This window comes from Bos indicus x Bos taurus, chromosome 9 (assembly GCF_003369695.1).
Source record: "Bos indicus x Bos taurus breed Angus x Brahman F1 hybrid chromosome 9, Bos_hybrid_MaternalHap_v2.0, whole genome shotgun sequence".
NCBI lineage: Eukaryota > Metazoa > Chordata > Mammalia > Artiodactyla > Bovidae > Bos > Bos indicus x Bos taurus.
The window spans coordinates 96,660,380-96,671,555 of record NC_040084.1 but is presented as its reverse complement, the minus strand read 5'-3'; the positions used below and the strand labels follow the sequence as shown (position 1 = coordinate 96,671,555).

The following is an 11,176-nucleotide window of genomic DNA, read 5'->3' as shown; positions in this document are numbered from 1 at the left end:
ATATTAAAAAGCAGAGACATCACTTTGCCAACAAAGGCCTGTCTAGTCAAAGCTCTGGTTTTTCCAGTAGTCATGTGTGGATGTGAGAACTGGACCATAAAGAAAGCTGAGCGCCAAAGAATTAATGCTTTTGAACTGAGGTGTTGGAGGAGACTCTTGAGACTCCCTCGGACTGCAGGGAGATCAAATCAGTCAATCCTAAAGGAAATCAGTCCTGAATATTTACTGGAAGGACTGATGTTGAAGCTGAAACTCCAATACTTTGGCCACCTGATGTGAAGAACTGACTCATTGGAAAAGATCCTGATGCTGGGAAAAATTGAAGGCAAAAGGAGACGGGAACAACAGAGGATGAGATGGGTGGATGGTATCACCAACTCGATGATACCATCGAGTCTGAGCAAGCTCTGGGAGTTGGTGATGGACAGGGAAGCCTGGCATGCTGCAGTCCATGGGGTCACAAAGAGTCGGACAGGACTGAATGACTGAACTGAACTGAATGTCAGAATTGGATTATAACAATGGTCTGGAGATTTGGAAAACTGGTTGGTCTGAATAGAGTTTTTGCTTTCACATAGAGGGATGGGGAAGGATAAAGAGAGGAGATTAAGAAATGAAGGACAAAGAAAGCTAGGGAGGAAACTGTCTACTTGAAATGATGTCTTTATCCCTGACAATAGTTTTCAATCATTCTGTCTTATATGAATATAGCTACTTCAGGGTATTCCTGTAAATAATCTTGAGCTTTGGGTCGAAGGCATGGTTAAATCAGGAACAATAAATCAAGAAAAGTTTTATCCTTTTAAGCTTCTTCTATTACATCCATTTGCACAATTTCTTACTCCCTAAAATGAGTAATTATAACATTAGAACATTTTTCTTCCCTTCCCAAAGTCTCTCTCTATGACCTCAGCTTAGTTATTTATTTAGTGTTTGCCATTATAATCATTAAATACGCTTTGTAATTTACTTGATTCATCAGCTTTCAATAATATCTTTCTTTTTAGCTGGAAAACATACTGAGAAAACTATATGAAAAATTATCTATCCATGTTTATTGAGAGATTTAAAAAACAAAAATAGGTGTTGACTTTTATTGAATGCCTCTTTTATCTGTGGAGAGAAGAGTACAATTTTTTCTTTTAATTTATTAGCATGAACTATACTATGATTTTCTAATATTAAGCTATCTTTGTATTCCTGGAATAACCCATCTTAGATATGATGTATTATTATTTTAATGTGCTCCACTCTTCTGCTTGATAATACATTGTTTAGGATTTGAATTTATCATTCATAAATAATGTTTGTAGTTTTCGTTTCCTTTATTTTTGTTGCTATTTGACACCAACATCATGAGAGCTTTATAAACAATTTTTTTAAAAACTTCCTTCTTTTCCTATAGTCTAGAACTGTGGATCACTGACATTTTCTATTAATTAAATATTTTGTAAAACTATCCTGTGAAACCATTGTGGATTCTCTCTTAACTACGATTTAGGGTCTTCTTTGTCTTAATACATTTTTGCATAAATTCAACTTTGTCTGATAGAATTGTGGTTCTTGCTACATTTTTGTTTCCATTTAGCCAGTAGGTGTGTGCTGTGCGCTCGGTCGTGTCTGACTCTTTGCGGCCCCAAGGACTGCAGCCTGCCGGGCTCCTCCATCCATGGGATTCTCCAGGCAAGAACACTGGAGCGGGTTGCCATTTCCTCCTCCAGGTGATCTTCCCGACCCAGGGATCAAACTCATGTCTCCTGAGTCTCCTGCACTGCAAGTGGATTTTTTACCACTGAGCCACTGGGGAACCCCCTGCTTTTGTGCATTTCTTGCTTCTCAACATTTCTGAGGAAAAGTTATACTGCAACTATGCAGCAAATTGTTGGATTTTGCTTTATAATGAAATTAGAGCCTTTTTGTTTTTCAATAAAGGAGTTAAGTCTTTTTATATTTATTTAAATATCAGAAATGTTTGTTCTTAATTCTGTCATTAACTGTTTATTAATATTTTATAAATATTTCAACACATGCCATGTTTTTTATTGTTTTCTGTGTCTTTTATTTCTCAATTTGTGTTGGTTATGTGTATTTTTTCTGATAATTTGGAAGGTTTGAGAATATACTTAATACTCTATTTCTTTAAATAGTATTGGTTAACTATTACGAAAAGCTTTAAAATTAGTGTATTTTTACTTTCTCCTCAAATCATCCCTGCATGCACTGGCTGTAGTTAATAATATCATTGTTTTTACTGTTTGCCTTCATCTCTTAAAATATGCCTAAAAACTACTTAATTTATTAGCTTTTAGTGATATATTTTTTCCTGGAAAAAGTATTGAGAAAATCAGTGTATCACACCATCTCCAACATTCTCTCTTTCCTTTCCAACTTTTTTTAGTTATTGGGCTTCCCTGGTGGCTCAGATAGTAAAGAATTTGCCTGCCATGCAGGAGACCTGGGCTCTATCCCTGGGTCGGGAATATCCCCTGGAAAAGGAAATAACTCCAGCATCTTTGCCTGGAGAATTCCATGGACAGAGGAGCCTGGAAAGCTACAGTCCAATTTTAGTTATAGCATTTCTGTATTGTCAATTTATATTCTGTAATCAAAACAGAAACTGAGGGTTTTAATCTCAGATTCAGTGATCACCATCAATAATTTTGAAGCATTACTCCACTTACTGTGTTTACTGAGAATTTTTTCTCTAATAGCTTTTTTGGAAAAAGTTTATAATAACCATATTTTTAAGGAACAAAATAATTGGATGTTGTTTTTATCTGGGAATGAGATTTTGGATAAAATTCTTTGAGTACATTTCCTCTCCTTGGGATCATTGCAGCAAGTTTCACCATCTTCATCAAATGGTATCAGTTTGATTTTCTCCTGATACATGTGACTTACACGTTCAGCCTCGGTACCTCATAAGTCTTTCTTTATCTCTGAAGCACAGTAACTTAACTGGAATATTTGCTAATATTGCTCAGAATCAAGTTTTCCTGTAACTCTCACTGTATGCCCCTTCAAATCATAGATCCAAGCATTCTTTTATTTCCAGAAGTTCTTTTAAGTTCTTTGTTCTTTGGTTTCATTATTTTAATGATCTTCTTTGGGACATTATAAGTATAATCTCTAAGCCTTTTAAACTCTTTGCTTATTTCAATCTTATTTTACAATTCTTAGTTCTATCTTACCTTTTCTTTATCAATTCTCCCTTGTACTGCTTTCAAAGTGGTTTTCATTTGTGAAATATTTTAATATTTCTTTTTATTTTTTTAGGCTGAGCTGACTCCATCTCTTGTCTTATCACACATTCTCCCAAGAACTTACATTCTCTGCTTTACATTCTTCTTTTACAGAGATGGCTAATTCATTACTGTTTTGCATCTGGTCATAGCACACTTGGCTATACTCTTCATATGCTTTCTGATAATATTTTCCCTATGCATTTTCTTCATTTGTCACTTGCTTTTCCTCTTCCTTTCTCCTTTTTATCTCATGATATATCTGTATAGTTCCTGGGAAAGTTACTTTTTTAATTGTGATTCAGCATTCAACACTATTATTTCTTCCTGTAGCAGCTATTTTAGAAGGATTTGTGGACAGGGACCAGGGCATGTTTTAAGCTATTAGAAATTCTCTTTCTGGCCAGGGCTGTCTATGATTAGATGCTTTGACTCTGTTATCCCTACTCATGACATTAAAAGACGCTTGCTCCTTGGAAGGAATACTATGACAAACCTAGACAGTATATGAAAAAGCAGAGGCGTCACTTTGCCATAAAGGTCCATCTAGTCGAAGCTATGGTTTTTCCAATAGTCATGTACGGATGTGTGAGTTGGCCCATAAAGAAGGCTGAGTGCCAAAGAATTGATGCTTTCAAATTGCGGTGCTAGAGAAGATTCTTGAGAGTCCCTTGGACTGCAAGGAGATCAAACCAATCCATCCTAAAGGAAATCAGTCCTGAATATTCATTGGAAGGACTGATGCTGAAGCTGAAGCTCCAATATTTTGGCCACCTGATAAGAAGAACCAACTCATTGGAAAAGACTCTGATGCTGGGAAAGACTGAAGGCAAAAGGAGAAGCGGGCAGCAGAGGATGAGATGGTTAGATAGCATCACTGACTCAGTGGACATGAGAGATAGGGAAGGACAGGGAAGCTTGGTGTGCTGCGGTTCATGGGGTCGCAGAGTCGGACACAACTGAGAGACCGAACAATGGACATAGACAGAGTGGAACCGCTCGCCCTGCAGGGCCTCTCCCCTCCGTCCTGCCCGCAGCGCAGTGCTCCCTCAAGGCTCCTGAGTGTCTCCCGCAGCTCGCTCGCCCCTCCTCCCTTCCAGCCACACAGCATCCAAAGAAGGAAACACGTACCTCCAGCCCCTGCGCCCATCTTATTCCTCCAGCAAGGGATTGCGGGTTATGTCCTTCAAGCTCCCTTCCTACCTTGGGAAACCTCTGGCCTTGTCTCAAATTTGCTGCCCCAGTGGACCTCCCTGGAGTCTTCTAGACCCTTTTACATTCACTGTACTAGGCAGCCCTTCTTCTTACACATTCTTTCAAGGTCATCCTACTTTCAAAGATGGCATTTGCTGTGTTTTTTTTTTTTTTTTTCTGCATCTCCTTCTTTTTTGTTGCTATTAAATTATTTTTGTTGAAATTTTCATTGATAAAAATGTAGATTCTCACACAGTAGTAGTAAATAATAAAGACATGCCCTCATATATTCTTCTCATTCTTCTAATGGCTTTAGTGTGGTTTCCAAGAGGAGGAAAAAAAATCACCATTTTTAAAATAATTTTAAGAGAATAAATCTTAAAAAAGAGACAGATTTTATAAGCACACGGAAGCTAAAAGAAGTGAGAAACTGGTTTCCATCTTTAAAACTCATAGGGCTTCCCTGGTGGCCCAGTGGTTCAGAATCCGCCTTGCAATGCAGGGGATGCGGTTTCATCCTAGGCCCAGGAAGACCCCCCAGGCCACAGAGCAGCTAAGCCCGTGCGCCACAACTACTGAGTGTGCTCTAGAGTCCACGCTCTGCAACAAGAGAAGTCACAGCAACGAGAAGCCCGTGTGTTGCAGCTGGAGAGTAGCCCCACTCGCCGCAACTAGAGAAAGCCTACATGCAACAGTGAAGACCCAGTGCAGCCAAAACTAATTTAAAACAATAAATATCTTAAAAAATAAAATTAAGAAAATTCGGGTCTCTGGGACACTTCAGTCGTTCATTCTGCAAGCGCCAGGTGCCCGGTTAGCATGGCTACAGAGCAGTCTCAGGAGGCGCAGACAAGAGCGCTATGTAGTCTCTGTGCTCAAGGAGCGCATAATACAGAGAAGAGGTAAAAACGGGTGGATGATTTTCAATACAAGGCAGAGCGAGCGTGCGTGCGTGCATGCCATGTCACCTCAGTCGTGTCTGACTCCGTGCGACCCTAAGAACTGTAGCCCACCAAGCTCCTCTGTTCATGGGATTCTCCAGGCAAGAATACTGGAGCGGGTTGCCATGCCCTCCTCCAGGGGGTCTTCCCAACCCAGGAATCAAACCCATGTCTCTTGTGTCTCCTGCACTGGCAGGCGGGTTCTTTACCACAAGTGACACGTGGGTCTTGACAGTGTATGTTGCAGACAGTTAGAAGAAGGAAGCTGTTCAACTCTAAAGCCTCCTGTGGGTAAGAACCAGGGTCAAAATGGTCCAAATAGAAACTGTGTCAACCTGAAGCGATTATAAAGTAATAAAGGAACAGAAATGATCCTTTTTTTCCAATTTAGATTTGATTCAATTGATTGAAAAGACCCAAACTTTCATGACTGTCTTACTTTGGCATGTGATGTCTATGCATCAAGTTTAAAGTTATTTCTGAACCTCTGGCTTTCCTTCCTGGTTCTTGAGAATCCTCATCAAATGGATGCTATGCCCCTTGAGGATGGGCCACTTGGCCTTCCTCCGCCTTGGACCAGGCACTCAGGACCTCTGGCAGTTTACACTCTGAGTCAGTCCCCTGGGTCCAGTGGCCATGACAATGGAATTGTTTGGCCCAGCTGTTTTAGACTCTGGGCTCAGAACTGCCAATTGTAGATTTTTCTCCTTCATTTGCCTTTATCTCTCTGTACCCATTCCGAATAATCTTTTCCAGATGAGACAGGGCCTTTTAATGAGGGATGTGCAGCAAAGAGTGAATCAGAGTCACCTGTGTCTTCTGGCTCACGAAGGGGTTCTGAGGGCTGCCCAGGTGTAAGAGAAGGATGGGGAGCTGGAATAGTTCTTAGACATCATTGGTCTGATGATATGTGGAGAAGAAAGAATTTATAAAGTGGGGGAAAAAAAAGAGTTTGCAGAAATGCGCCAAACTCTAACAAAGGTCAGAATTTAAACTTTAAGGGGGTTAATCCTTTGCAATAAAAATACTCTTCATTTAGACTAAGCCTTCTAAGATACAGATGGTAATAAGGACATGCAAAGGTGATCAACATTATCAGTAGTTAGGACAACGTGAATCGAAGTCACGATAACACCACCTCCTCCAACACCAAGGACGGAGAGGATGCAGAGCAATCACCTGTGTCTCACATAGCTGGTGGGATGGAAAATGGTGTGGCCAGTTTGGAAAATGTTTTGATAGTTTCTCATGAGTTTAAACACACAACTACTATATGACCCATCCCTCAGTTTTTACCTAAGAGAAATGGAGACGTGTGTCCACACAAAGACCCATAGTGAAGCAAAAGTTGCTCAGTCATGTCTGACTCTTTGCAGCCCCATGGACTATATGCAGTCCATGGAATTCTCCAGGCCAGAATACTGGAGTAGGCAGCCTTTCCCTTCTCCAGGGGATCTTCCCAACCCAGGGATCAAACCCAGGTCTCCTGCATTGCAGGCAGATTCTTTACCAGCTGAGGCACTAAAAACCCAAGAACACTGGAGAGGGTAGCCTATCCTTTCTCCAGTGCATCTTCCCGACCCAGGAATAGAACCGGGGTCTCCTGCATTGCAGGCAGAGTCTTTACCAGCTGAGTCACAAGGAAGCCCATAAACCCGTAAGTGAATACTTATTGGCACCTGTGTCATAATCACTGGGAAAAGCCCAAACCTCCACGAATGGAGAAACAGAGAAACACACCGTGGTCCATCCTCCATGCATGGAAACCACACTCAGCAATAAGAAGGAATGGAGCATTACAAGCCACGGCGTGGATGGGTCCCCTGATGTCAAGCGAAAGAAGCCAAACACAAAAGCCTGCACTCCAGGTCACTTCATGTATGTAGCATTCAAGAGAAGGCAAAGCCATAGGGAGAGAAACCAGATCGGGGGTTGCCTGGTGCTGGGGGTGGGAGGGGAGAAAGCGGATCACAGAGGGACAGGAGGACACATTTGCATATGATGGAGACGTGTCTGTGTCACCTTGATCGTGGTGCTGGTGAAATGAATGAATCAAAACTCATCAAACTGTGCCTTTGAGGGTGAATCTTGCTCTAAGAAAATTCTGCCTCAATAAACCTGACTTGAAACAATGAATGATCCGGGCCCATTGGTATTCTTACTAAGTATTGTGTCATTGTAGGGAAATACCAGCTCTAAGGGCAGAAAAAAGTGTGTTCTTGGTTGCCAAGAGGGAGGGGGAGGGGAGGGATGGAGTGGGAGGTTGGGCCTAGCAGATGCAAACGAGTGTAAACAGGACGGACAAAACAGCCAGGTCCTACTGTAGAACAAAGCAGACGGCACTCACTACCCTGTGACAAGCCACAGTGGAAAAGAACACGAAAAAGAATGTATTAATATGGATACGTGTAACTGAATCTCTTGGCTGTGCAGCAGAAATTCACACAAACCATTGTAAATCAACCGTACTCCAATTGAAAAAAAAATAAGAGGGGCGAAGCAGCGTGTTCTTACCTGGACCCTGCCGCTTTCTAGCTGAGTGACCCTGGGAAGCTTGCCTTCCCTTTGTAAACCTCGGCCTGCTCACACGGAAAGGCAGATAACAACGATTCTACAGGATGACCTGCATGCTGCGTTTGGCAATGCTCTGATTGTCACGGTCCAAATAGAAACTGCCCTTAACCAGATGTCTTTTCTCTTGCGTTGGCCCTCTGTAAGGGGCACGACGCGACCCTCAGTCCACTTCAGCCTGTCCATCTCACCTTCTCTACCGCATCAGGCGTGGGCTCTGTCTTTGATGCCCAACCCCCATCTCAATGCCAACCCATCCACCCTGGGGGGCGCATCTTCAGGAGTGGTCCTCAGTGAGCCCGCTGGCCCACAGCCAGGTCAGCAGCTAGCCACCCTGTCCCCCGGACACACTCACCGGATGAAGGTCGGGAACAGCTCGGCGTTGACCAGGCACACCATCTGGAACACGATGGTGATCCCCATTCTGCCAACACAAGCTACCATGATATTCAACCAGGGCAGATCTGGGAGGAGACAGACAGCAGATCTGAGCGCTAGAGGGCTGTACCCACAGATGTGCCAGGAGACACCGTGACTGGGAGCTTGGACTTTAGAGCTGGAGGGCCCCAAAGGCTGTCTTATCCAACCCCTCCAGATTTGGATCAGTAAACTGAGCCTGGTGGTTCAGATGGTAAAGAATCTGCTTGCAATGCGGGACACCTGGGTTTGATCCCTGGGTTGGGAAGATGCCCTGGAGGAGGAAATGGCAACCCACCCCAGTGTTCTTGCCTGGAGAATCCCGTGGACAGAGGAGCCTGGCGGGCTACAGTCCACAGGGTCCCAAAGAGTCGGACATGACTCAGCGACCACTACTAACACCCACTAAACTGACTCCTGAGAGATTTGGGGACTTGATGACACTTGAGGGAAGTCTTCACTGTACAGAGGAAAGAATGTGCTTTTTTGAATCTCAGCTGTGCCTCCTGTCAGCAGAGTGACAAGGCAAATGGCTTACTTCTGCCTGCCTCAGTCTCCTCAGCTATGAAATGGGAATAATCTTAGCCAACTTAAAGGTGGTGGTGAGATTTAGAGATAACACATGTCAACTGTGCATCATGACCACTCCACCAGTCCTGGCTTTTCATTATCTTGCAATAGTGTCCTTGCTGACACAGCTCCTGAAACACAGTAGGTCCTCAACAACGTGGTTCCCTCAGGCAGAAGTCCTGGAGCTGGTGGACCAGATTTCTCATCCTCAGCACTCATTTCCCAACACATTTTTTTTATGTTTTATTTATTTATTTTTGATGGCACCGAGCCTTCGCTGCTGTGCAAGGGCTTTCTCTAGTTGTACGAGCAGGGGCCACTCTCTAGGTCTGATACTGAGGGCTTCAGGAGTTACAGCTTGTGGGCTCTATGACTTGGGCTCAGTAGTCTGATACCTGGACTTAATGGCCCCGCGGCACATGGAATCTTGCCAGAGCAGGGATCTGCAGTGTCCCCTGCAGTGGCAGCTGGATTCTTAATCCCTGGACCACCAGGGAAGTCCTCAGAGGAACACATTTTTTAACCCAAGCATCTTTCACTGGTCTGAGAGGATGAGGGATGCAAACCCTCATCTCCTCCTAGCAGATGGCTCTGCATCTTAGTTAGCAGCAGGTCCAGAAGCCTTCTCCTTCCTGGGGAGTCATCAAACCATTAGGCACCATCATCTGCTTCACCTGGATGTTGGGTGTTCACCCAGACCCCAAACCACAAGTGACTCCTGAGTCAGGCCGGTTCACTAACAGAGCCTCCAGGGTCACAGACAGCATGTCATCTCACCCTCATCCCCATGAGCCAGCTACTCAAGGAAGACAGGCTTCCGTCCCCTCGCCAGCGGGAGGCTCTGGGGAGAGCAGACCCAGTGACCTTGGGGCCGAATTTGCCCACAGCCAGTGCAGCCTCTCCAGGTCTTGGCTGCCCTGTGCCTGGAGGAGAGCCCAAGCAGAGCCTTTACTTAAGGCTCCTATGAGATACAAGACAAGGGAGTTCACTCGAACACCTGGAGGAGGGCATTGGTCACAAATTCCGCAGCTTTGATGGATTTGGCAAGATGCTCTACTGGACATGCACGGCATCCTTGCCCTCAGAGAACCGCCCTGCCTCCTCTGGGCCCAGGTCACTCTCCCCAGCAGTTGGAGGGACCACTTACAACTGCAGTCCTGCCGCGTGGCTTCCTGCCATGCTTGGGATAAAACCCACGCTGGCATCTCTCCCTGTCTCCTGCTCACGCGGGTCCGGCTGCTCCTCTAGCGCCCAGCTCTCCCCATCCTCAGGGTCCTTGCTCTTGCTGTTCCCTTTCCTGGAAACCTCCTTGCCCGGCTGTTTAAATGGCTCATCCCCTCTTCACTTAGGTCTCCTAAGGTCACCCTGGGCCACCATACGAAGAATTAATGCCCCATCCCTCTTCCTCCTTCTCTTTTCCCTCTAGAACTTAAGCTCCAAGAAGTGGAATCATTCTCTGCTTTGCTTGTGGCTGAGATCCTGGGGCAGAGACGCCACTCTGTCAAGTACACAGAGGAGCTTCCCAGGTGGTGCTACTGGTAAAGAGCCCAACTGCCAATGCAAGAGACATGAGATGCAGGTTCAACCCCTGGGTTGGGAAGATTCCCTAGAGGAGGGCACCGCAACCCACTCCAGTATTCTTGCCTGGAGAATCCCATGGAGAGAGGAGCCTGGTGGGCTCCAAAGCGTCTTTGCTCCAGAGGGTCACAAAGAGTCAGACACAACTAAAGCAACTTAGCATGCACTCATGCAAGTACATGGAAGGCACTTGAAATAGTTTCTGGAGCAGGAGACGAAGGCTCGTCATCGAATGCGATGAGGACCAGTAAAGGGAAGTGGCGAGAGTGGGAGCCGGGAGAGGGTCCTGGGAGGATGTGGGACAGAGGACGAAGTACCCAAGCTTCTTCCAGGGGATAATCAAATGGTCTCAGATCCCAGGTTCCCTCTCGGTACTTGGCGCTGTTACTTAAAAAACAGCAACAACGAAAACCTCTACTCGTTCATTCAGCTTTACCAGGATTCTAGAAACAGGGAGATGGGGGAAACGGGGGAAACCGATTTCACACGCTCAGCCCCTTTTCCTGCCTTCTTTGTCCCCGGTGGCCCAGACAGTGTAGTGCCTGCTTGCACTGTGGGAGACCCGGTTCAATCCCTGGGTCGGGAAGATCCCCTGGAGAAGGAAACGGCTACCCACTCCAGCATTCTCGCCTGGAAAATTCCATGGATGGAGGAGCTGGTGGG

General features: G+C 45.0%; 1 protein-coding gene across 4 annotated transcripts in view; it reads right to left on the bottom strand.

Annotated features, from left to right (window-relative positions):
* SLC22A1 (solute carrier family 22 member 1) overlaps positions 1-11,176 on the bottom strand; it is a 37,355-nt gene that overhangs the window by 5,934 nt on the left and 20,245 nt on the right. For 2 of the 4 annotated variants that reach the window (XM_027551978.1, XM_027551981.1), the window contains exon 8: positions 8,304-8,412. The exons of 1 other annotated variant lie outside the window; for it this stretch is intronic. In XM_027551978.1, the coding sequence (XP_027407779.1) occupies positions 8,304-8,412 (109 nt within the window). Of the gene's footprint in view, positions 1-8,303; positions 8,413-11,176 lie in introns of those variants that run through there. One more of the 4 variants, XM_027551980.1, reaches the window with a different exon arrangement.